Here is a 27,533-nt window from a genome sequence, read left to right on the forward strand (position 1 = left end):
TACGTAGTAACACAAAACAAGACCTTTTTGTTGTTTTTTTTTTTACTAAAAGTCAGCCTTGTCTTACCTTGATAATCTCTCCAAAGAAAATAAACCAAACACGCCTTTAAACAGTTTCCCAGTCAATTACTATAGCTTTCATTTGTATTTTTGCCTGAAATGTGGAATGTCCAGATTGATGTTCTCTGCCCAGTTTGAGGTGGGATTAAAATGCAGGTCTTCAGTATTATGGGCAAGCATCCTGGCTGAGATCGTGGATCCATATCTGTCTTCCCACTCTTCATCTGACCTGTTTGGTGCTGTAGAGGTGTTAGTCTTGATTGAATTTGGGGGCAGAGATCTCCAATGGGTTTAATGGGGATGAGAGAAGCTAAACTTGAAATATAGGGGCCCAGACTTCGTAAAGGAAGGATACGTGAAGTGACTGATGGTACGCTTTAAGTGGAAATACTTTCAGTGCAAGAATTTCTCACAGTACTAGAAAGGAGGAGAAACTTTCATGTTAACTGGAAGTCAAATTTAAAATTAATTAAATAGCTCACATAAATTAGAACAAATTGCTATACAGTATAATTGAATTTAGGTACTAACCATTTCTGTGGATAATAAGTGTTGATATTTCCTAAAATGAAATTAATAAGAATAAAGGTCTTGATGCTTCAGGAGAAGCTGACAAATTTGAAACCAGTTACGGCCAAATACATCTCTAGATGTTTTTCCACTCTGCTGTGGAGACATTAACAGCTCATGTTGTATATTTCTAGTACAGCTCATTATCCTGTCTGTGAATCCTGAGCAATGTAGCTGGATTGTGTATGATAGACTCCGGTCTTTATTTTATAGCTTCTTGTAGTCTGGTCTCTGAAGAAATGAAGCATGGCTTATACCTTCCCATCAAATTTGACATATTAACCTATCTGTGAAGTCCATGGACTGTAAGGTTTTGGTTCATAGTATATTTTCCAAAGAAGTACTGGAACCATGAGTAAAAACATAGAATATGAGTATATGCACAGTAAAATAAAAAAATCCCTAAGGAATTTTTGGCCCACGTTTGTCCTAAAAATTGGAGGGGGAGGGGGAGGGGAAGTACTGGCAGCTTTCAGTCCAGTATCTTGAAGTGGAAAAATTTTTACATGTGTTCCTAACAAATGCTAGGTTCAGTAGTGTAAATTACACTAGATATCAAATATCTTCAATTTTTGTTTTTTGGTGTGTTTTTTTCTCTTATAACAATAGTCAAGCATTTGATCTTCTGAATTTAATATGAATATTATACTAGTGAGAAGTTGTCAGGTTATATTGGGGAAAATGAAAATTACTGTCTGTCTCCTGTTCAGAGTCTGCATCTGTGGACAAGTCTGTATCCCATTCTTGCACAACTCCTTCTACATCTTCTGCTTCTGGACTGAACCCAACTTCTGCGCCTGCTTCATCTGCTCCTACAGTTCCTGTCTCACCTGTCCCACAATCACCAATTCCTCCATTACTTCAGGACCCAAATCTCCTTCGACAGCTGCTGCCTGCTCTGCAAGCCACCTTGCAGCTTAATAATTCTAGCGTAGATATATCCAAAATCAATGAAGGTAAGGAATCTTTAAAGGTGATGTAATTTCTTGTTTACACGCATTAGCATGTTATTGGATATTAAGCTCTAGTAAATGCAAGCTTTACTTTAAAAGAAAAGTGAATAAATGAATCCCTAGATAAAGTGGGGATTGTTTTTGTTTGGGTGGGGTTTTTTCCTGTTAAACCCTTTTAAATTAGCCAAGTAGCATTTAAGGCCGTTAAGCTAATAAATGCTGATGTATGTTAGCAGTCTAATTGAGACTGGTGACTTAATTGCTGAATCAGCATTCATCTGTTGCACAAAATTTAGTTACAGCTTTTTGTTCTTTTGTTTCGTGCAGTGTTCTTTGTTTTCTGTCATTTGTGCTGCTATTCTAATAATATGTGTTTGCAAATACTGAAACTTCTAGGGATTCTTAAATCTTGTTGCCTAACAACTTCTTTTTCTTTAACAGAACATGTCAGCCTTTCTGAATAAAGAGAGCATATCAGTCATTTTGCTAGCAAGTTAAATTTTGTGCATGTAATTGGTGTATCCCTTAGGTTTTTGTCACAGTGACCTAGTTCATTAGAAGAAAGTTTAGAACTAGCTATAGTGCCTTTCGCTGCAAGAACAGGTAGAGTTGATGCATTGTTGAATGTAATTTTATCTAATGTGGTGTCTGCATGTTGCAGGTTACTGATGAGCAAAGTGGCGAGGGATTTTTTTGTTTGCTTCTTTGAACTTCTTGTGCACAATCAGTGATTTAAATAGGAAGCAAAACATTTATATATAGTGTCCAGAGTTAATTATCTTTTAACTTTTAAAAAGTACAAACCTTGAAATTCAAAATAGTAAAATTTTACTGTTGTGTGTGTTACGATTATTTATAAGGAAGAGCTGTCAGTTGACTTCCTTTTAATCAGCAAATACATTGTCTTCATTCAGTGCTGATAGGCGAGTAGGTAATTATTTTTTCCTGTGCAGGGAGAAGATTTTAAAACTGTAGTGCACTAGGTTGGGCTAAAAAAGTAGGAGTATTGTGCTTGTTTGTGTTAAAAAATGAAAGGTCTGATCAAGACTCCAATTGTTTTTTATTAGAAAGCTGCCAATTTAAGTTCCTAGTCATTTTTTCTTGCCACATCTGAGCAGCAGCTGTATCTGCCTTGGAGCAAGAGTGTTTAATATTGTTCTGATGGCAGGAGGGCCTGGCCAGCAGGCCCGTGTGGGCAGGGTGACTTCAGCTTGCGCAGCGGGACTGCCCTTACTGTGCACATGATGCAGAGTTATTCTGTGTTTGTGCTGGTGAGTCAGTTTTTTCAGACTTGTGCATGGGTAGTGTATGTTCAGGAAGTATCCCACAGAGCCTGTAGACACTTTCTGAAAAGATTAGTTCAGAGGCTGGGTCTCATTGGCTCAGAGAGCGAGATGCTCTTCCTGTGGAGTGCAGTTTTAAAACAGTTGGTTGAAAATGATTAATTTTTTACTGGAGGAGTGGGGGATGGGACAGCTAAACCCCGAACAAATATATTACATTTTAAAGAAGAAACATTTGAGTGTCTGGATTTTTAACATGAAAGATCTTTTTCCTTGAACAGGAAGTCTTCCGGCCCTACCCTATCTCTTTTAGTGAGTTGAAGTGATAATGCTGTTTAATTTTTTTCTTAAATTATTGTAGTTAAAAACCAAACCAAAACATATTCTGCTTACTACAATAACAAATTGAATAAATGTTCTCTTTATGTTTACTAGAGTTATTGATGCATAAGATCAAGCTGAAGAGTTAAATTTTTATTTTCTAAAATATTTTTTTTTTTAGTGTACATCTTGGAGAAAACTCCTAAATAAAGGACTTGGTTAGACATGCCAAGCATTCGTTAATTGAATTCAAGTCACTGAAAAATAGTTCAGGTGGCTCTTTGGTGTACTGTGGATGTAGGATCAAAATCAGAAAGAAAATGCAGCTTAAATGTATTTAGCTAGTTTGAACAGTTTAAACTGATGTTCCAGAATAGCCAGTAAAACAGAATGTTTGTTTTTAGTTCTAACAGCAGCTGTGACACAAGCCTCTCTGCAGTCTATGCTCCATAAAATTCTTACTGCTGGACCATCTTTCAATATCACTTCCCTAATTTCTCAAGCTGCACAACTGTCTACACAAGGTATTCAGAGTCTTCTTTTCACTTATGTAAAATTGTTACGTTGCATTTTATAAAGGCTGATACAACTGAAACTTGTAGAAGCTGTCTCTTGTCCTATCTTTGGCCATCTGGCATAGAGGATGTTGAATGACTTCTTTTTCCAAAGATAGGATAAGAAATTGTTACATGGGGAGCGGGAAGATGACAAGCAACTACGTAAATGTGCTTCTCTGTCTTGCCTTTTGGGATTTTCTTTGTATGTTAACTAACTCTGTATGAGTAATGCAAAACATGTCAATTTATTCTGAACCTGAATTAGACGTTACTTAATGTTCATTATAAAACACAACTGTTCCTTGGTTGAACACCCTTCTTGTAATACTGTGCAACGGTGACTCTTGGGGGAGGCCTTAAATTCTTAAAAGAGTGGATTTTTTTTTGTAGTCTTTCAGGCATGGTATTCTTTCGGGTAACTTCAATACATTGTGGTTTCTAATTTAATAAAGCTAGAAACTTAAAACAGTAAGTGCAGTCATATTATTGAGTAGGTAAGCAGAATCATGCTATTGTTAATTTTAACCAGTAATTAAAACATGGGCGGGGGGCTGTTGATAGGTACCTAGAATGGATGAATAGGTTCATGCTTTCTTTCGGTTAAGTAGAATTGAGCACACTAAAACGGGAATCACAAGTTAAATTAATTTAGTCTCTCTGTGTGTAAAAATCAGTGCATAATAGCTTCTTCTAAAACTTGAGGGAAGGGAGAAAGAAGTGGAGAGTTTGGAGAAAATACAATTCTTTAGTTGGGATTGTTGTTGAACGTTTTATTGTTCCAGTTGTTCACCTCCCCAACAGTCTCAAGTTTGAGTGTGTTTGTCTGTTATCTAATACAGCATACTGCAAAGTACCAAAAAAAACCCAAAAAACTAATTCACATTTATGATAGGACATGATTTTATTAAAAAAAAAAAAAAAAATCTTTTTTTTTCTTTACAGCTCAGCCATCTAATCAGTCTCCAATGTCTTTAACATCTGATGCCTCATCGCCAAGATCATATGTATCTCCAAGAATAAGCACGCCTCAGACTAACACCGTTCCGCTGAAACCTTTGATGGCTACGCCACCGGTATCATCGCAGCAGAAGGTAAGGTCCTTTTGATTTATGCCATATTGTAGTAAGAAACCATTATAGGTAATAGTAAGTATTGCTGCTATAAATCCATGTACTAGCAGTTACATATAAAATATCTATGTTATCTTTCCCTGTAGAAAGAAAAAGAAATTGAAGCAACTATTTGGCTGTACTTTTGTGGTACAACTCTAGCATATAATTCTAGTAGACTTTTCTGTTCTTAAAGAAAACCTTGTGCTCACTTCAAATTCTGTCTGGAGATATTACCAAGAGATCAGTATATTAACATTGAAATGGAAACAAAAACTTAATCCAAAGGCAACAGGTGATACAGTTTCTAGACTTCAGCCAATAAAAGATTGTTAGAATGGAAGAGAAATTCTTGGGGAAGTTGACTTCATGTAGTCTCAAATTTGGTTTAGAAACATTCCAGGTATTTACAAGTCAATTAACCTTATGTTCATTTCCATCCCTGTCCCCACGCCCCCATTCATTCAGAATTGCTTAATGGGATCAGTGACTAGGAAACATTAATTGAAGCTAGCAAATAGGCTCCTAAGTTTCTTCCTAAGGATGGAAGTAGAAAACATAAATGAGAAAACAAAGTTGTCTTTTTTTACTTTGTTTTGCTTGTATAATCCCTCTGGTGGGTCATTCTTCAGAGGAGAAATGTCTTTTGCAGAGTCTGAGCTTAGTATTCCATATCCTACAAGTGGCAATACTGAGGAATAAATACGGTTTAGGATGAGATTATTTATTTCTAGAATTTCTCAGTCCAGCAGATCAGAGACTCAGTTTTGCTGTGTACAGGGGAGGAAGTAGATGTAGTTAGAGACACTCAAGATGAAATTCCCATTTTCTTAAGGGTTTTTCTTTTTCCTTGTTTAAAGACTTGTAGACTTGTGATTCGTCTTGTAGGGCAAGGGTGCAAAGAGATTCTGGGTTAAAGGACCTATTATACAGGAGGATTTTGGTACTAAAGGAGAGTGAAGGCACAGCTACTGATTTGCACCCTCTGGTGGAGAGTAACCTTTTACATTCAAGATAGTTTCAGTGGTAGGTAGAGCTGGAGGGCTTAACACTCTTGTGCCTTTTAGGCAAGTTTTAAAAAAACACACAAAAAAAACCCCAAAACCAACAATTTAGCAGTTTAAAGTGTTGTTTTGACTGTGAGAAATGGAAGTTTGTTGAGGAGGATTTGGACTTCTCTTAGAGGTTTGCTGTTGTCACACAATGGGAACTCGTCCCATCTCTTCATTTTACAGATCTTTCCTTTCAGATTGAAACCCTCAGATTTTAACCCAGTCTTATCAGTGTGTTGCTTAGCGTATGTAGCATCTTATCAACGTAAGAAGCATGCCTCTAAAGAGTCTTGTTTGATTCCCTCCCCAAATCCCTGTTGCCTCCTACCCCTGGCTTAGCTAAAACATCTTTCAGTTTTCTGCTTGGAAAAGAACCTCTTAAGTCTTGAAGGCCTTTAAGGAATACTTTTATCTTCAGGAGGACAGATTGCATTCCTCATCCTAACCTAAATTTTCTTATATTTGAATTTTTTTCATGGGTACAAAGAAAACTAAGCAATTCTCCGAGTTTGTTGTGATTGACAGTGGTAAAATGAATTATGAAAGCCTCATGTGTGTGCTAATCCTGCTTGTTGTCCTTGTTTCTGCCCTTGGAGTGCATCCTGAGTTTATGTGGTCATGTCCCGTAGCTAGGTGACAAGTAATGAAATGATCAAACAGCAGACTTGAAACAAAGAAGGGAGATGTCTGGCACTTTCAAATCTTGGAATATGAAAAAGAATCTTTTTAAATTGTTTACTGTCAGTAACTGGAAGTTGATCTGTTCTGGTCCCTGCAACCCAGAGATCTGAATATACTTTATAAGTAAAGTTCTGATTATCAGCTACATTATAAACATGGCAAGAGCTTTATCTTTTGGGATCATCTTTATCTACAGTGTTTTCTGAAAGAAAACTTGAAGGAAGGACAGCTCAGCAGTCTTATTATTTTCCCCACAAAACATTTATCCGTGTTCTATAAACTTTGCTGCTGTAGTATTTATCATCCTGCTACAGATGTTTTCCTAGAACTGTGCAGACAGACTTGAACACGCTGCCTTTCACCCAGTATAAAGGCCAGCATTATACCTATGAAGTAGGTGATGTGGTAATAAACTATGCTTTAAAAGAAAGTGAAGGCAGGGCAAGTGTTGTAAGTGGGCACAATCTGTCTTAATTGAATATGCTTTTGGACACACAAGCCTTCCCTCAGGTTTTCAGTAGAAGGAACAAACTTCAAGGCTAAACACATGTTTGAGAAGAATTGATCTGACTTCAGTGCAAGTCATAACTACAGCAAGGCTGCCACTCAAAAAAACAACAGAAAAGGTGTTGGTTACTTTATGCTTTTTCTGATGTAAGAATCTCTACTTACATGCAGGGCTCTGTGACTGCCTATAGTTAGTGACTTAGCCTGCAGGATTTCACCTCTGGTATTTTCAAAGGAGGATATTGTGTGTTTTATTGATATATTTATATATATATATAGCAGTTCTTCAGAAAGTGTTAATGTCTATAATGTGACACATTTTGAAATTACTATATTTTAACCCATCTTTCCGTAAGACTTCACCATAATGAGGTGAAATTGCATGTTGGGTTTATTTTTGAAGCATTTACAACATGTTTGCAATTGAAGTATTAAGTGTAACAAATTTCTGAGTTACTCCTCCTAAACTATAATGTCTTTGCTTCAGAGTGCCATTAATCCTGATGAACTGCTGTGTGTTATTATCTACATTGGCAAGTTTTCACTCCCATCCCTCTGTGAGGAAGTTACACCTCTTACTACACTGGGATATTGTAATCAAAAAGCTTTATACTTTCTAGGTACCTGGAGTAGCTTCACAGGTATCAGCTAAACAGAATTAGTAGTAATGTTTGTCAGAAGGAGCTTTTCTTGGGTTTTGTATTCCTCAATTCTGGTGCTAACAGCAGAGCTGTTGAAATGTTAACGTTAATTGTTTGTGTGTTAGTCCCACAAGTAACACATTTTGGTTCAGTATCAGATAACTTTTCCAGTTCACTAGGGAAAGAACTTTCTTGATAGTTCTTGTAGTCACATAATTGAATTCCCTAAGATGGGATTGAGATGAGAATTTAGGTGGTAAGAGCTCCAAGTGTAAGCACATCTGTTTTAGTACTCCTTTGGATGTCAGTCAGGTTACCTTATCCAGTTCTAAGAGTTTGAGGTAAATTGTGCATAATCAAGATGTGGTGCTGTGCCAGGACACACTTGGTTTCAGAGCACAAGCTCCTTGGCTTAGGGTGCTTCTGTGCAGCAGGCACAGAGGAAGCAGAAGTGGCACCATGCAAGCAGCGCCCGGTGCCGGACGCACAGAAACTTGGGTGGCTCTGGGAACAGTGTAGTGCCATCTACACAGTGGGGCCCATCGCTTAGGACGGCATGAACATATCTGTACTGCTTTTAAATTCAAGCTGGCATGTCTGCCTGGAGGTGTGCTACGTGCACACGGCAGCTCAGGTGTCACAGGCTCCAGGATCCTGGGCATCACATTTTGCTATTGAGCTGTGCCTGTGTTGTAGGGTTAGAAACTGTTCTAAATTTCTGCAAGACAACTGTGTAAAGCATAGGTTACACAGACCTCTCAAGCTCAGTGAGAATATTGCTTACAGAATTACTTTTTTTTTTTTAGCCGTTATTATTTTTCTGTTCCTGGTACACTTACTGTTTTTGAAACACTTGGAAAATAGAGAATATGTAAAATTTTTGTGGCTCGTTTGTTTCACAAATATGAGCTTTTCTTTACAATCCATTTTTGGTTTTATTTTTACCAGCCAAGCAGCTGGTTAGTTTCCCAGTTTGGATCTGTAAGGTGATTAAATTATCTCTGATGGACTTTGCATTTGAAATTGTTTCTTCTGTTTGAACAGCCTTCATAGTTGTTATGTCTGCTCACAGGGTGAGCAAAATTCAGGCATTGATAGCAAAGTTCTTTGTGTCATACATTTCATAGAAAGAATCAGGTAGTCTTTTTTTCATGAATCGGTTTAGGAATTGCTATTATTTCACCCACCTTCAACTGTTCATTTCAACACACTGAGTGATCTTACAGTCATATTACAGTTCTTACAGAACCATGACTTTTTCATGGTGCTATTCAGACTTTTTTTTTGGCTTTTAATGATAATTTTAAAAGGTGGCTTTCCCTCTTTGGCATATAAGTAGGTTTGAGATTACATGAAGATTTCTTGTATATTTAAATAAATGAATTTATGTCTTGAGTTTACTTTAGCAGATACTGTCTTACTTGCCGTCTCTAGTTTGTTCCGCAGGAGTCTGTTTCTGAAACTGAGAAAGTTTCTGGAGGTTCAGATGACCACTAGTTAGTAATCTACACCAGCTTGATGTCAGCAAATGCCAGACAGGCTGCCCAATTTACATTTTTTGTCTTTATGGCTACCTAGAACCCGTTTTTCTTCCCTCTTTATTTCTTAAAATTCTTAGCTTGATTTTCCAGAATGGGGGATAAGTTTTGGAGCTGCTTCCTCTCTTGTACATACTTTAAAAGGGACAGGGGTATGCAGAGTATGGGGCAAAAAAATGTATCTTGAACTCCATGTACTGTAACTTAGATACTAGTGTGTTCCCAGACTTTTCATTTTCATCTTTTTGTAGTTCAGGAATTCACAGAAAAAAGACAGTATCTCACTGTTGGTTTCTTAGTATCTTAAATACGAATATGTATCACAAATGAACAGCAAAAAGCTACTGGTGACTTTTTTTTTGGTAATACATTTTAGAACTCACAGTACAGTTAAAAAGGGGGAGTAGCAGACTGATAAACATGCTTTAGATTTGTTTTTCCATATCTGATAGAGGTGTTATGATCCTGTTATGACCTAGTTCTGCTCTTGCTATCTAGCACAGCTGTGGAACTGTAGGTGATTTTTAAAAAAACAAAAAACAAACCAAAAAAACAAACCTTGTGAAGAGTATAAGAATTCTGTCAACAAAAGACCATCTATCAAAAAAACCCCATTGGTCTTGTAACTTGTAATTTCTGTATTTTCCTCATTTTTACACTTTATGATTAATGTGGAGGAAATCTAATTGAAGTTTTGAACTTTCCAGGTTGCTACTCCAGGTGTTAAACAAGGACCAGCTTCACAGGCAGCACCTCAGCAGCCGGTAATAGCTGACAAGCAGGCAGGGCATGAACCTGCCTCTCCACGAAGTCTTCAGCGCTCAAGGTATATTGAAATACTTCTCTGTGCTATCCTCTGGTTTTGCTCTGGACCCAATGTATGTTGTATGTGTTGCTATTTGTGGATTCTTCTTTGACCTATTTACTGAACATGATTTAGCTCTGCTCTACTGAAAAAATGCAGCTAAACATCTTTTTTACAGAGCTAATGTGGTAGATTCTCCATTTTAGGACTACCACTAGAGTTCCATTCACAGAAGCAAAATAGAATTAATATTTCTGCCCCATCAGTCCAGAGTGAATTTTACAAATGATTCCTTGTATTTTGAATTCTGAGTCTGGAGTTTTTGTTTCTTTCTGTGCAGTTATGGGATTTGCTTAGTGTTACATATTTGTGGTGTCTTGCTGTAGTGTAATTTGATTTTTAAATTAGTAAGAACTTTTGTCTATCAGACAATTTCGCTACTTTAATGAAAAACATTCAAGAATGAAGTAAGTTTTACAAATACTTCTGGTTGGCCAGACTTTTTTGTCAACATTGCAGCCTCTGCAGATGTTGCATGATAGGAGCATTTAGCCATGGATTTACAAGGTGGGTTTAGAATCTGTATCTTGTCTGAAATTGTTCTTTTGGGAAGATGGGCTTCTCATTGTGTAGGATGTGCACGTTAGCATACTGGTTCCAGGGGCTGCAACTGAAGATTTGTCATAAGATCCTTCCTTCTGTGATGGAGTCATGGTCTAGAACTGTGACAGGAGGAGATTGCAGGTTGACTTTTTTAAAAAAGTGCATCATTGCAATGAATTCCTGTAAATCGTGTTGCACTTAAAAGCTAGATTTTTAGAGTGGTTGAATAAGGTGTGTGGTATGACATTAACAAACAAACAAAAAAAATCAGCACACTTTCCTTGTCAGCATACCTGACGCTACATGGTGGTGCTTTCCACATCATAAAATAGTGAGATCCTTTTATCTGCCCTTCTGAGACTAATAATAAAAGGGACCTTCAATTATGTGTCATTGATGCAATAATTTATTGTTAGATTTTCAAATTTGTGTTGCTTTTTGTTATTTTGTTGAGGAGAGAGGGGTTGTTTTGTGTTTGGGTTTTTTGGGGGGGTGAGTTTTTTTGTTTGCTTGCTTGGTGGTGCTGTCCCAGGGATTGGCTTTACTGGAGACACTGTGATATTGAACAGTTGGAGAGGACAAACAGAAGCAAGTCAGAAGTTTTTAATGTTTGCTATCTTACAGACACTTCATTCTAATCTTTGACAGATGTCTAACCTACAACTTATTTTCCTCTATGGGTAGAATAAAGACATAGCGTACCAGCTCCAGTCTCAGTAATTACGGATAGGGCTGCTTAAACCTTTCTGAATTACAGTACCAAAATTAGAATTATACTTGGCAACCAGCTAAACAGTTTTAATAAGAGGACTAGACCTTTTTATAAGGAGCACTGGGGTTTTGGGAATAGCTCTCAGTCACAGACCCTTTTGTCCTTTGCTAATCACGTTTCCCTGTAGGAAATCTTGCTAAGGAAGATAGTCTTATTCTTGGAAACATCATGGCCATGAGTCTATGTAAAGTGATACTTGGGGGCATTTGGCCTGCTAATCCATACACCGTACCTGGTGTCCCCCCTCCCTCTCCCTACTCTGGCATAACCCTTACCCACATTGAGTTCCCTGTAGGGGACTAATGGCCCTCTGCAAACCATCGCTCCACTTGACATCAGCATCTTGCTGGAGAAGGGAAGCTGAGTTTGTCCAAGGAATGTACCGCTGAAGCAGACGGGTCATACAAGTAGCACTGTCTGTGTTTGAGGAGGAGGCGCAGGAGATGGTGCACAAATAGAGGAGAGCGTGCAGCCAAATATCGAAGATAGTGCGACAATATTAGTATTGTTTAGTGTCCTAAATCTCTCAAATTTTTACACGTTTCTTAGAGTGGTATATTGTGCATCACGAGGTTGTGCATTTCTGTTTCTTTTGGGAAGTATCTCACTTGCAAAAAATGGGTGATTAATGAGCAGGTGATTTGGAAAAAACTGTGCCACTGGTATCTTCTTCTGTTCAGTGCGGTGGAGCTGAATGGAAATGGACCAGCTCAGATGTAGATTTACTCATCCACAAAAGATTTCATGTGTCCAGGCGGTATTTCTGAATTTATAAAGAACAGATTGTTCCTTTGTAGGTGAAAGCAGTCAGGCAGATTGAGGACTGCTCTTGGGGCTTTACTTTTTTTTATATGAATGAACAACAACTTCGCAACTTGAACTGTGGACCAGTGACCCACAAAGAGGCTCTATGAATTAAGGTTGCATTTTTCTACAGCTTAAATACAGATTCATTGTGTGGAAGTTAATTACAACTACGTTTCCTTTGCTTTTACTATTACTAAAAGTTTTAAGCAAAGGAGCTGAAATTATTTTTTACTTGTTTGGGAGGAAGCACTGCTAAGAAATATGTGAATATCTATTGATAACTTTAAGTTGTGAACATTTCAGCCATTTAAGTTAATTAATGCAATGTAGGCATACAGTGAGTCTTTTTGTAAGATATGATTCCAAAGACACACCATGAATTATGGCTGCTTTAAAAATGGAACTAAATAAGTGCTTCCATAATTAATAGTTTTATCAGATTGCCAGTTTCTCTTTATTTCCAGAAAGGACTGGGAATATTTTTTCCTTTACCTTAGAAAATGCAAAACTACTGGAGGGGGAGGTGTTTCTTCTCATTTTCTGTAGGTTGTAAGATTTTGTGGTTTGTAGTAGTGTATTTCAAAACCATCCTGTTTTCATACAGTTGTGCAGATGTCTTTACCTCTCTGGGAGCATTCCGTTACCTGTGATTAGTCAGTCTTTAGCTCATCCAGCAGCTAAGGCAGGTATTTGGCTTTATTGAAGCATTTGAAAATACAGCAGTGGTTTGGTGTATCATTGCTGCATGCATAGCTCCCCCTGCTGCTAACATAGCAGTGCTAGGATATTTGGTGACAGTATGTTTTATTCATAATTAAGATACAACTTTGTTTTTGAGAAACCCACAGATTTTGTTTAATTTTTTGGAAATGTTTCTGATGTGGTTTTTACTGATGAAGTAGGAGTCAGACAAGCCAGGTTGATAAATGGAGAGGAGGCAATTCATAAGGGAACTTTGATTCTATTAGAACTAAGGATTAAATAAGCATGGAAGGTGATGCCTCAGTTCTACTTAGTTAATAAATGTAGATGTTCTCTGCACCATCAGTATGCTGATGCTGTAGGAATACATAGAAACATAGAATAATTTAGGTTGGAAGAGAGTTCTAGTTGTGATCTAGTCCAAGTCCCAACTCAAAGTAGGACCAGCAAGCTTGAATTGCTAAGGGCGTTGTTTAGGTGATTTTTGAACATCTCTGAGCATCTTCTAATATTTGACTACCCATATGGTGAAATGGTTTTTTTGTTATGTCTAATTACAATATCCCTTGTTGCAACTTGTGTCTCTGCCTCTTTTCCTATCACTGCACATCGCTAAAAAAAAGGTCTGGCTGACTGCTCTCCCCATAGGTAGTTAAAAAGAGTAGGAAGATCCTTCAATCCCCTTACTTCAGACTTTTCCAGACTGAATAAACCCAGTTCTTTTAGCCTCTCCTGACGCAGCATGTGCTTCAGCCCCCTAGTCATCTGTGTGGTCCTTTGCTAGATTCCTTTGGTATGGCAGTTTAGTTCTTGTCTGGTTTTGGGCTTCCCTCTACATAGTTCTCTGGATACTGTGGATCTTATCAGCTCTGAAAAGAGGGGAGGAATTGTTTTCTTCAGCCATACTCTTGCTAATACAGCCCAGCATGTGCTTGGGCAGCTTTGCCACAGGGATACGTTGCTGATTTGTATTTAACTTGTCCACCAGAATCCTCGGGTCCTTTTCTGCAAAGCAGCTTTGTACCCACTCAGCCTGTGCTGCTCTGTGGGATTGTTGCAATGTTGTTGCATGGGATTATTCCACCCTGGAGGGCAGGACTTTGCCGTTTTTCTGCCCATTTAGGTCCTTCTGAATAACAACCTACCCTCCAGCGTATTGACTGCTCCCCCCAAGTAGGTGTCATCTGCAAACTCGCTGAGGGTGCGCTGTGTGCCACTGTCTAGGGTTTTAATAACAGTGTGGGTCCCGGTATTAATCAGTCAAGAACAGCACTCGCTGGCTTTCGTTTGGTCTTTGTACTGCTGACTGCAACCTTTGAGCCCAGCAGTTCGTTCAGTTTTCCACCCACCTTAAACATGAAATACGGACTTCATAAGTGACCAGTTTGGCTACAAGAATACAATGGAAATTGATGTCACATGCTGAAGTCAAAGTAAACAACATTGCTGCTTTCTCCTTATCCTCCAAGCTGGTCATCTCATCATAGAAGTCAGTGAGGTTGGTCAGGCATAATTTCCCCATGCTAAATTTTTTGTGCCTTTTATTCTTTCATGTAGCTGGAACCCCTTTCAGGAAGACTTGCTCCATAACTTTCCCAGACACTAAGGTCAACTGGTCTGTAGTTCCCTGGGCTGTCATCCTTGTGCTTCTTCAAGATGGCTTTAATGTTTGCTTTTTTTTTCCCCATAATCAGAAAACTTGCCTGCTCAACGTGATGCTTCAAGATGATGCAGCATCTGAGTTACACTGGCCAGCCCCCTGTTTATCCTTGAGTGCATGCCCTCTGGTTGCATGGACATATGCCCAGTTAGCTTAACTGTTCCTTAACTTTTTTTCTCTGCTGTAGGTATTTCTTTACTCACAGTGACTCTGCTGATGTGCTTGTGTGTGTGGAAGGCCTGAAGGTAGACCATCCCCAGAAAAATCCAGGCAAAAAAAAGTTGCTAACTATCCTGGCCTTCTTCGTGTCCTTTGTCTCTAGATCCCCTTGCATTGTAGAGGGGCAACCTACCTGTTCCTTAACCTTTCATTTGCCCCTGATGTACAGCCCTTGTTGCCCTTCATGTTCTTGGCTAATTTCAACTCCAGCTGCAAAATCTAAATGCCTTTTTTTTTCCTAATCAACTGAACATTTCTACAGTTAAGCCTTTGCATTTGTAAGTGGTTTTGAAATAGCTGAGCCAGCTAATGAAGAGAACACAGAGCCCAAAACCCAAAGAGTATTTTTTACCACAGTTACATCATTGCCATTATGCAGCGCATGAAGGACACCCAAGGCGATCAGGCCCAGCCAGCATGGGTTCATGAGGGGCAGGTCCTGCTTGACAAACCTGATCTCCTTCTATGATAAAGTGACCCGCTTGGTGGATGAGGGAAAGGCTGTGGATGTTGTTTACCTGGACTTTAGCAAGGCCTTTGATACAGTCTCCCACAGTATCCTCCTGGAGAAACTGGCTGCCCATGGCTTGGATGGGAGTACTCTTTACTGGGTTAAAAACTGGCTGGAGGCCAGGCCCAGAGAGTGGTGGTAAATGGAGTTAAATCCAGTTGGCGGCCGGTCATGAGTGGTGTCCCACAGGGCTCGGTACTGGGGCCGATCCTCTTTAACATCTTTATCAACGATCTGGACGAGGGGATTGGGTGCACCCTCAGTAAGTTCGCAGACGACACCAAGTTGGGTGGGAGTGTCGACCTGCTGGAGGGTAGAAAGGCTTTGCAGAGGGATCTGGACAGGCTGGATCGATGGGCCGAGGCCAATGGGATGAGGTCCAACAAGGCCAAGTGCTGGGTCCTGCACTTGAGTCACAACAACCCCGTGCAGCGCTACAGGCCTGGGGCAGAGTGGCTGGAGAGCTGCCTGGCAGAAAGGGATCTGGGGGTGTTGTTCGACTGGTGTCAGCTAAACATGAGCCAGGAGTGTGGCCTGGTGGCCAAGAAGGCCAACAGTATCTTGGCCTGTATCAGGAACAGTGTGGTGAGCAGGACTTGGGAGGTGATCGTCCCCTTGTACTCTGCACTGGTGAGGCCCCACCTCGAGTACTGTGTCCAGTTTTTGGGCCCCTTACCACAAGAAAGACATTGAGGTGCTGGAGCGGGTCCAGAGAAGGGCAGCGAAGCTGGTGAGGGGTCTGGAGAATAAGTCTTATGAGGAGAGGCTGAGGGAGCTGGGGTGTTCAGCCTGGAGAAAAGGAGGCTGAGGGGGGCCCCTTATTGCTCTCTACAACTACCTGAAAGGAGGGTGTAGCCAGGTGGGGGTCAGTCTCTTCTCCCAAGTCACAGGCGACAGGACTAGAGGAAACGGCCTCAAGTTGCGCCAGGGGAGGTTCAGATTGGATATTAGGAAGAATTTTTACACTGCAAGGGTTATCAAGCATTGGAATGGGGGGGTGCCCAGGGAAGTGGTTGAGGCATCATCCCTGGAGGTGTTCAAAAGACGGGTTGACATGGTGCTGGGGGACATGGTTTAGTGATGATTTTTTTTTTTTTTTGTCAGAGTTAGGTTGATGGTTGGACTAGATGATCTTGAAGGTCCCTTCCAACCTAGATAATTCTATGTTTCTATATATTCTCTCTTCTGGTGCCTGGAACCAAGGGAAATTTATGTATACAACTTGAACAAAGCTGCCTGCAAGAATCCTTCTGTATACATTTTTTTTTTAAATTCTAAGCTTTTAAACAAGTTTGGGGGTTATTGAAAAGAATGAGGTTAAAGTCTTTCCTGCAGAGCAGTGTGCTGTACCTAGTTTGTTGGCTGTTTGGAAACCTGTTGTAATTCTTTGCAAGTGTGAATGATTAGGATAAATGGCCTGGCATTGGCCTGTGAAGATAGTTGCATTATGCTGGGATGTTTTCAGTCCTCGAGGGGGTAGGTTATGCGATGAATTAAGATACCTCTCAAATTTGTTTTTTCTTCATGTTACTTTCTTACTACTTGCCTGCAAGTGATGTAAAGTTTTAAGAAATAGACTGAAACTGTTTCCTGTGTTGAAAAGCTGCTGCTGGTGGGAGAGTGATTGTAAACATAACCTTAGGAGTAGTGGCGGGTACTTCTAGGTACTTTCGTAATTAAAACCACTATTTCTCAGTATAGAGAACACAGAGTGCCACAGAACGTTGTGAGATACTGTCACAATTGTGGTGTTAGTGTTGTTTCTCTGTCCTGCTTAAGCTTACTGCTTCATCTTCCCTTACAAGGGTGGGAGGACAGAGCAGACTGTTTCCACCCTGACCTGTCCATGTCCATGTTCGCATGGATAACTAGCACTGCTCCCACATCTTCTTAGCAAAACACATGAACCAGGGAACAGAGCCCCTTTCTGTGAGTGTGGGGCGCATGGGTGTGATTGAACGAATACTGGAAGGAAAGAGCGTAGAGGCCTTTTTGCAAGGGATGGGGGAGTAGAAAAGGGCAGGTGCTGAAACGTCAGCTTCTAAGCTTCCCCACCATAGGTTATATACCCCTCCCAGTGCAAGTTCTGGTTTCCTAGAAGATCAGATCACCTGGACAGCAGTGCTTGCAAGGAGGAGACAAACCCCCACATTCTGATCCTTTGTTTGATAATGGTGATATACGAAATAGGCATTTTGATGCCAGTGGACGTTGCAGTAGAGTTGTCTATTGGTGATAGAATATGGAAACTGAAAAACAGTGAGGAACTCTTACATGTAGCAGAACTGTGTAGATGAAGCTCTGGCATTTGTCAGATGTGGTTGGATCCACATTACATGAGAGTGTAGTGTTCCTGCTGGCCCTGATAAGCTGGGCTTCTGGACACATGGGAAGAAAATTTAAGTATTAGTGATTTTTATATTTTTGGGGGGACCTTCTGTAGCTTGTTGGGCTTAATGTTAGGTGTTCAGGTTGCATATCATAGCTTTATTGAGAGAAGTGATAAACGTGAAACAAAAAACTTTACTTCTTTACCTACAGAGCTTACCATCCAAGCGTATGGTGGAGGGGTGAGTATTTGCAAATTGGGAGTACAAAAGTCCTTGCGGATTACTCAGTCATATCAGTTTACCAAAGATTTACCTATGCGGTACTGCCTTTTTTAGTCATTGCAGCAGGAATAGGCTTTTGTGAGGAGACAGGATTCTTAAGAAGGAACTCTTAAGACGGCCCCTCGCATACATGAGGAGCATCACAAGGTAGACAGGAAAAATGTCTTGTGGAGTGAGAGGGTAATTATTAGAGGAATGCAGTTAAAAAAGCCCCACCAACTTTGCTTAAAGCAATGGCTAGAATACATTGTGGATAACGTAATCTTGAGCGCTGTGGATGCCAAGATCAGCATGAGGGTTCCTTAGTAGAAATTAGAGAAGCTTTTGACAAAGAATTATAGTTGCAAAGTAGAATTGGAAAAGCGGTGTGTTGAAGTAATGTTCAGATAATGTAACATGTTGTGTTTGCTTGCATATGGAGATCTGAAAGGGGACAGTCAAAGGCTTTGTCCAAGGCACAGAGATTTTGATTCATCTAGAGTACACATATCAGCTGAATGTGTTTCCATGCACCTGTTCTCCAGCAACAGGTTAACACGCCAGCCAGAAACACTGCAGCGTGAATATGTTCCAGTAAAGCAGTCAAGTTGGTAGCTGCAAACATAGTGCTCCTGTGATACTTCTGCTCTCTTGAGTGCTTTAAGTGAGGATTTACATTATCACAGAGTTACTAAGGTGTTTGTGTTTTGGCATTGGTAAATGGTTGTACTCCTCAAAGCCCATATGGCTATATGTTTAGATCAGGACATCAGACTTTGTATTTAATGATTACTGTGACGCTTGCTGACACTCTGTTAAGTAAACCTGCTTGACTCCATCTCATACATCATAGCTGCACACCAAAGATTTTCCAATTATTTGAAGGAACAACATATGTGTATATATTCTCTATCTAACACAAAAATATAGACACAGCTTACATGTCTTGAACAGCTATCAAAGTTAAGAAACAAAAAAACCCCTGTTATATTGTAGCACTGCAACAGTTCCCATGCAAGCAGGAGGTCTGTGGAAAAGTGGCACAGGTTTGGTCTACCAGAAGTATTTATTTGTGGTTTAAATGCTTTATGTGTTTTTGTGGCTGGAAGCAATGAATTAAGTGTTTATTTCTCTATAGTTTTATCTGTGTTTTTAAATGCTCACTTTTCCTTTCAATTCTTTCTTCCAGTAGTCAAAGAAGCCCATCACCAGGTCCAAATCATACCTCTAGCACTAGTGCATCAAATTCAACACCGGCACCGCAAAATACATCTGTACGACCCACTTGTTCATTAACACCTACGCTAGCAGCACACTTCAATGAAAATCTTATAAAGCATGTTCAAGGCTGGCCTGCAGATCATGCAGAAAAGCAGGTGAGTACACTTGTGCTTTTGTTCCCTGTAACAGTGCAAAATGTATAGCTTAAAATCTGGTCTTCTTACACAACTTGCTTTTTCTAGGAATTAGAAGTATTTTTAAAAACTCTGGTGCTTGGCCTTAGGCAGAAAAAAATAGAGAGAAGAGGGATTAGGCCAGACCTGCAGATTTTATGTTGTTGTTGCCATTTAGCAGTTGAGTGTTTTTAGTCTTGCTTAAAGTACCAGGGCTTTTGAAATTCTCTCAGATGAATAGCTAACCTCATAACTATTTTCTTACTCTCAAAGTTGTGTTGAAATTTACAAAGAATGTAAATTTCAACAACTTTTTATAACACATTTTTGTGATGTGATGTATGGGTTAGGTGAGAGAGAGAAACTATTTGAGACAACTCCACAGTTTGAGTCACTGATTTGTTAGTTCAACACAGTGAAAAAGGAACTCTGCCTTGTTTGTTGTACCCAAGTTTTAAAATGATGTAGAGGGCTCAGACTGAATTTGGACTATTTTTACATAATGGGAAATGGAGTAGGATTGCCATCCATATTTTATAACTAACTGCATGAAACCTATCCTGTTGTGGTAATACAGGGAAACTTGGATGCACGTCAGCTGCTTGGAATGTATTATTCAAAGGAACCGTGTTGGTTGAGTCTAGTTCAAGTCCTTTCTCAGGCAGCTCTGTCTGACGCGGTCTGTGTGGGATATTAATCTTACTTAGCCCAGCATACTTTGCTCTTTTGAAGAGTGGTTGCTTGCTGGCTCAAGCCTACACCGGAGGCTTTTAGGTAGTAATTTTTAGGATGGCTTCTAGAAGTGCAGTCTAGACTGATAGCCCATTTGGACTCTTTTGGGGTTCTTGTTTTGTATCTTTTCATTAATTTTTTTAAATTCAATTTTGAGACATTACCAACCACTTCTTTCTATGGCCTTGGCTTGTAGTTTTGATAGCATTGCTTTCACTGTGTTCTGAATTGACATATATTTTAATGCAGAAAATATAGATTTATACAGTTATAGGTCATTTTTTCCTCACTATCAGCAATAAAGAGATCAAAAAAACCAGCTAATACTAGGCGATCATGTACTCAGTTGGATACTTTCACCTTTGTGCCAAGTGTTACATGTTATGTTGTCCTGTCTGCTATTTAAGATGATTTCATGTGACAGTGTTGCTTATAGACCGCTTTTGAAGAGTAACACGTGAGGGACTTAACTCAGATATTTGATAGAAAAAGTGGATGGAAGTATAGGTGTAATACACGTTGAAGAAGGTAAGCTAGATGAAAGTGGAGAGGCTACAATATGCAGTACCTTGGTTTCTTCAGATTTCTAACCAGATGCATAGCTTAAATTGAAATTGGGGCATAAGAGCACATGTCAGACTAAACTGAAAAATAAATAAGTAAATAAATCAGGTGAGCCAGGACAGGTATGTGTTAAAGCAGTCAGACTTGAAGAAATGTACTGTGCAGTACTTAGTAGCTAAAACAATTCTCGAACCACTAGCAGTTATCTTGCAGAATTCATAAGAAGCAGTTGATGTGGAAAACTGGAAAACAATCCAGTAATGTGATTAATTGGAAAATAATCAACATAAATATCTTTAAGCAATGTGAGAAATGGAATTGTAGGTGGTCTCGACTCAGTAATTGTAGAGGTACTTGAGTATTGAACAATATCTAAGTAGAAAAATGATGAATTTACCATTTTACAAACACCTGGGAAGAGAACCCTGATAATAGTCAGTATGGACTTTTTAGAAAGAAATTATGTCATGTTTTGGGGTTGTTTTCTTTTTCTTTTGGTAGCAGGCTTTGGTAGTATGGGAAAGCAATGAATGTTATATCCTGATTTGCACCAAGACTGTTAACACCTTTTAACAAGAATCTTGTATTCAAAAACAATTTTAAGGCCTTTTAAAGGAGATTACTTTAAGATGAGTAACTGATCAGCTTAAAAAGAAGTACTTTGAAAGTCATTATTGATAATTTACTCTGTCTCAAGGCTTTGGAGTTGTGTAGGGAGGACATGCGAAATGATAGCCTACTGGAGCCAGGGTACTCCTGGCTCCTGGATGTCAACACACTCCAGAAAAGAAAACTTGTAATGTAGGGAATGGAACACAGAGTACTTCTTTGAACTGGAGAAATGCCAGAAGTTGATGGAGACCTGTGCTAAATACTATTATTTTGGGGAAGGAAAAATCAAGTATACAAGTATTTAAGCAGATGTTGTGGATTAACCCCAGTAGGCAGCTAAGCAGCACACAGCCGCTCGCTCACTTTCCCCCAGTAGGATCAGGGAGAGAATTGGCAGGACAAAAGTGAGAAAACTCGTGGGTTGAGATAAAGACAGCTTAATAAGTAAAACGGGGTGGGAAGTGATGCAAAAGCAGTCACTTAACAGTGCCCAGTCAGTCCCCTAGCAATGGCAACCCCTGGAAAACTGCCCTCCACAGTTTTATTGCTGAGTGTGACATTGTATGGTATGGAATATCCCTGCGGTCAGTTTGGGTCAGCTGTCACAACTGCATTCCCTCCCTGCCTTGTGTCCACCTACAACCTATTTGCTGTGGGAGGGTCAGAGTGAGAAAGGGAGAAAGCCTTGATTCTGTGTAAGCACTGCTTAGCAGTACCTAAAACATTGGTGTGTTATCAACTGTTTTGCTCACAGATCCAAAACATAGTGCCGTATAGGCTTCTTTGAAGAAAATTAACTCCATCCTAGCCAAGCAGAGAATAACATTGTGAAACATAATACTGCAGGAAAGGATCTATTTCAAAAATGTTTTTTTCAGTGTGCCACTTAAAAGAAATCTGCTTTCCTTATTGCAGTGTGATACACAGGACCTCAGAGTAATTATACTAGTCTCCTTGGTGCTGTTGAAGAGTTCTCTGGAGTCATATATCCAGTGCAGTGACAAGACTTGAAGAAATGCACAAACTGGGGATAGATTGTGCCTTCTAAATTTACGCTTCTCCTTGTCTCTACCTGACTAAGTGGGGATATTAAACTGATGGAGTTTGTCTGGAAGAGAACACTTGAAAAGGGTTGCAAAGTGGGGCGCTTTTCCTGTATAAGGTGGCTGGAAAGAAGATGGCATTCAATTGTTTTTGTCACTGATACTTAATTTCAATGGGAAATTTAAGTCTGCCACTGAAGTAGTGGACAGAGACTTTTAACTCCTTTATTAAATTACTTTGGAAACTCAGAGCCCTGTCATATACTGTCTTTCAAGTTGGTTGGGTAAACATTTGTTAGGATCAAGGAAATCTAAAACATCCCTGTCTAACACAGCATGGGGCAGCCAGTGTTGTTCATTTCTGATTCTAAATGGGCTTTTGTAGAGAATTTAACATAGTTCTGATTTAATGTTCCCTTTTGAAGTTAGAGTGCTTTGCTGTTCCAAGACACAGTTACTCAGTGATCCTCAGGCTACAGCCAATTGTTTCCAACTAATTGCATGATTCAAAATCCTAACCTTTATATGTAACCATTTCAGGCATCAAGATTACGTGAGGAAGCCCATAACATGGGAAGTGTCCATATGTCAGAAATTTGTACTGAATTAAAGAATTTAAGGTCTTTAGTTCGAGTATGTGAAATTCAAGCAACTTTGCGTGAGCAAAGGTAAGTGTGTGCTTTGTGTTTATTTTCAAAATGGTAATTTTCAAGGTGGTATTAGTATTCCCATTCTGGCATTGTTTTGTATGAGTCATGTTTACTGATGACTTCGTAAGTATATTAATACTTGCCAGGTTTGCAAGCTGTCTTTATTGTACCTGTTTCCCACACAGATACTTCTTAGTCTCCAGTGACTAGAACCAGATATGGAACTTGTGTATGTATTTTCTCTTAGAAAAGAAGTACTTCCCAGATACATTACTGCATTAGGAAAAACCGATTGACTCGCACTGCTTCAGCATACTTCTAAAATATCTGTCCTTACATGGTGCATAGATCACATAGGTGCACATCTGCATGGTTTGTACTGGTCATAAACACTACAGTTTGCACAAGATATTATTTAGGTCTAAAGCCAGAGCAAGTTTGAACAGGTGTCATTTGATATCACAAGCTAAGGAAATATTAATGTTTGGTACTTAGGTGAGAAGATCTTGGGGTTCTTTAGCAAGATGTTGGTTATAGCAAAATAGACTTCTGCTTCTTAAGCATGTAAGCAAAGTAGACTTCTGCTTCGTAACAACTATGTTGCTGAAGACTGTTGTGCAAGACTGAAAAGTTTAGTCTTGTGAGACGTGCTGAAACTTTTCAGCAGTAGTCATGATCCTGAATCTATTTTCACATTCAGTTTCCTTTTTGAGTGATGTTATCCCATTAAGTCACACTACAGTTTGAGTACTGTGATTCTGATTTACTGTTTTAAGTGGCTTTAATAGCTTTGAACACTGTTTAAATAGCCAGTTTTATCTTAGAAGCTCTTGCTTTTTGACAGTTAGTAGAACAATCCTTTAGTCAGAAGTAGGCTATAAAATATTTGTAAATCCTAATAAAGAATCAAAAATATCCACTCTTTCTGAAAAATTATTTTTTAACTTCATTGCATAAATTACAATTTCTGTAGTATATTCAGTAAACTGCTTGGTTTCTTACGGGTTGCATCTCTTAAGATTTCGCTTCTGTCTCTAGGTGCACATTTGATCTGAAATAACATGTCATTGTTCAGCTCACTAAATAGCACCTTGTTTTTTGTACACTGTGTATCCTTAAACTATCCATGGATAATGATTCTTATGACTTTGAATCTATGATAACATTTACCTTTATTTTTGCTGCAATCCCAAAGATGTGGAATACATGGCATAAGTAACAAGTCGGTGGGGGGAGGCGTTCGCAAAGGATGGGATTATCAAAGCAAATACACTTGAATGATGATATTATTTCTATACTTTTGCACGGAACTATTTAAATTAGTTCGAAGAGGGAGCTTTATCGCTAGACAAAGAGATTATATTGTTTTAACCATAACTGCCGGCATATGAAAAGGCACTTTTTATTGACTGGTATATGTTACATGCCCACACCTTGTAAGCTTAATGGGGTTTTTTCAGGGTGTCTATCTTAATCGTTTTTCACCTGCCTTTCAGTAGAAAATTCACTTTTACTGAACTGGGCACATATTTGAAAAGTGTTTTACAAAAATCTGCTGAAGTGGATGCTTTTTTTGTGTTGATTAAAGTTGCTTCAGACTTTCCAGAATATGCATATGAAAATTCAACTTTCCTCAAATATTTTCTTAATTCATTCACAAGCTTGTGTTATACTTTAGCATCATGAGAAGTTGTTTCAAAATATTCATTGAAAATTCTGGGAAGCAGTTACGTAAACCAAATGTTCATGAATCACAGTAATTGGTTATGTCAGTTCAGTAGAAAAAGGAAAAAATGTATAAGGGAATTGCTAGCAATATAATTTGTTACTAAGCCAGGTGTAGTTACAACTTTTTCTTCAGATGTCTTTTCACGATCAAATATTTTGAGGTTAGATCTCACCGTAACTAGAGGCTACCGCTAACCATGGAGCCGAATACTGGAAAAAGACGTGTGGCACCTAGAAGAAAACTTGCTTGTTTTAAAAGGTTTATGAGCTCTTCGGGTTGTTGTACAGTCTGGAAAACAGCATGACACAGACATAATACCATTCTTCAGAATATTCAGTTCCTCGACGTACTCTTCCAGTGTCCCACTTTTTCTGGGAGTTAAGTTCAAGTGAAGAGCAGGCTTAAATATAATTGTGTATCAGTCATAATGAAATACAGCAACGTAATTTTCTGAACTAAGGTATCAAACATGGCAGGTCTCTCTGCATCTGCACACGGTGTTTGTCGGTGATTGAACAGATTGGGAATTAATTTTAAAATGTCTGAATTTTATTAATAGAGCTAAGGAGCTTGGTATCTTTCGTTGAAATTGTAGAAGTACTTCTGTAGATACTTATTTAATATCTCTATAATGGAAATATTTATACTGATTTATTTCTTTTCTCTTGCAGGATACTATTTTTGAGGCAACAAATTAAAGAACTTGAAAAGCTAAAGAATCAGAATTCCTTCATGGTGTGAAAAGTTGTAAACAATTGCACATGGTTTTGAGTACAGGAACTATTAAACTGATGCCCAGTCTTAACACTTTTGAGCTGCATTTGAGTAGACTTTGGACCGTTGAGCTGGGCAGAAAAAAAAGTTGACATGGGGAAGGGGACAGGAGGGAGTCAAATTCAGGGGAAAGATACAAGAATGATTTGTAAAACCCTTGAAATGTAGATTTCTTGTAGATGTATTCTTCACGTTGTAAATATGTTTTGTAGAGTGAAGCCATGGGAAGCCATGTGTATCAGAGCTTAGACATCCAAAACTAATCAATGCTGAGGTGGCTAAATACCTAGCCTTTTACATGTAAACCTGTCTGCAAAATTAGCTTTCTTTTTTTTTTTTCCTTTTTTTTTTTTTTTTTAGTTAATTTATCATTCAGAAATCTTGCATTTCCTAAAATTCAATGCAAGCGCCAGGCGATCTGTGTCTAAGGCTGCAACAATTTGGGTAATGTACAAAATATCATGAAACAACTGTTTCCACACTTGCACCGAATCGAGAGCAGTGCTTCTCCATTTCTGTTTTACAGAGAAATGTTTTTCATTTTCTGTGTTCCATTTCCCCGTGAAATCCTAAATCTGATTTTATCAGTTTTTTAATGCTTCTAATTTTCTCTTTTCTTAAGGCACTGTTGCTATGGCACTTTTTCTATAATCTTTTCATTCCTGTGTACAGTAGCTTAAAATTGCAGTGATTGAGCATAACCCACTTGTTTGTATAAATTATTGAAACGTATTTCCATTTGCACCCTGTAAGAATGGACTTATAGTACTGCTGGGCACGTGTGCTGAAAGTACATTACTTGCTCAAACATAAGGAAATAGCCCAATGAACATGTTAACATGGTTGTGGGAGGGGAAAGAATTAAAAAAAAAAAAAGCTAGTCAGATGTGAATTGTATCTGTTGTAATAAACATGTTAAAACAAAGAAACACTGGTTTTCATTTCCTTTGGTCAACACATATTAAAATTTGGTCTGTTTGGGGACTCTTTATTAGAACTGTTCTTGTTGAACATTTTTGTACTTAAATAATTCCTCAAGGGAGGTTTTGTTTAAAACTTGTAAACAGGAAAATGTGTATAAAATATTTAATGAAATATAAAATTCAACAAGAATGATTTAAGACACCTCCCCAACAGTTGTCATATGTTAACTCCTGGTTTACCTGTCTTGATATTATGACATTTCATTTCGAAGGATGTTTGTGTTGTAGCTAACTGTTTAAGTCTGGTGCTGACTGCTGTTCTTAACCATCACAAAACGCTGAATTTGTGTAATTGGAGCAACCCACCGTTTGAAAATGGTGGCAAAGCTCAGCTTTGTATATTGTTTCCTAAAGTATATTAAAAATAAAAAAGAAACTATTGCTACTACAAAATAAACGTGACTTTTTCTTTGCTTAAAAACAACAGAAATAGCCATAGCAGTACTAGTTGAATATTTGCAGAGGTGGATATGCTGCAGTAGTCTGGTCAGTAAGAAAGATTGTAGGTGATGGATTAAAAAAACCTTGATGATAAAGGTGTTAACATGTGATGCTACATGTTTTGTTCCTACAAAATACTGTCTTTCAGCACCAGAAACATTACTTGATTTTTGGTTTTCCTTTTCTCGTGTTGAGGGGGCTCAGACTGATATTTTTGTTTTAAATCAGTTGTTTTCAGCCGAACGCTCTGCCCTAACAAGATACTGCAAATGGAGCAAGTTGGAAATACCTTAACTAACAAAAATAAATGAGAAATCAGGATAGATTTACTTGTAATTGTTCCTTACTTTTTAACCCAGTATGTGCTGTTGTGTTTTGTATCATGCAAATGTTTAGTTTTGCTCAGAAAATCAGAATAGAATAATCTTGAATGAATTAATTTTAACATTGTTTCTGCATTTTTAGGGACCCAAAGCCCAGTGGCAGAAGGTTTCCTGAGACTGGTATTTGCCTAACGTCCTGTTTCTTGTAATGCTCCTTCTCTTGAGGTTGCCCAAGCGCAGGGAAATAGTATGTGAAACGGATGGACACACAGGGGATCTTTCACCGGTGGCTGTCGTTAGTTGTGGTATTCTGCTGTTCAGTTACTTGATGAGACAGAGGTTGCTT

General features: G+C 38.8%; 1 protein-coding gene across 2 annotated transcripts in view; it reads left to right on the top strand.

The window, feature by feature from the left end:
* WAC (WW domain containing adaptor with coiled-coil) overlaps nt 1-26,812 on the top strand; it is a 62,564-nt gene extending 35,752 nt beyond the window's left edge. The window contains exons 8-14 of one of the 2 annotated variants that reach the window (XM_074157017.1): nt 1,341-1,586; nt 3,592-3,711; nt 4,687-4,835; nt 9,980-10,098; nt 19,132-19,318; nt 22,828-22,955; nt 25,338-26,812. In XM_074157017.1, coding sequence (XP_074013118.1) covers nt 1,341-1,586; nt 3,592-3,711; nt 4,687-4,835; nt 9,980-10,098; nt 19,132-19,318; nt 22,828-22,955; nt 25,338-25,407 — 1,019 coding nt within the window. In that variant the 3' untranslated portion in view covers nt 25,408-26,812. The remainder of the gene's footprint in view (nt 1-1,340; nt 1,587-3,591; nt 3,712-4,686; nt 4,836-9,979; nt 10,099-19,131; nt 19,319-22,827; nt 22,956-25,337) is intronic. The other variant, XM_074157018.1, reaches the window with a different exon arrangement.
* Nucleotides 26,813-27,533: the final 721 nt, after the last annotated feature.

This window comes from Numenius arquata, chromosome 12 (genome assembly GCF_964106895.1).
Source record: "Numenius arquata chromosome 12, bNumArq3.hap1.1, whole genome shotgun sequence".
NCBI classification, from domain to species: domain Eukaryota; kingdom Metazoa; phylum Chordata; class Aves; order Charadriiformes; family Scolopacidae; genus Numenius; species Numenius arquata.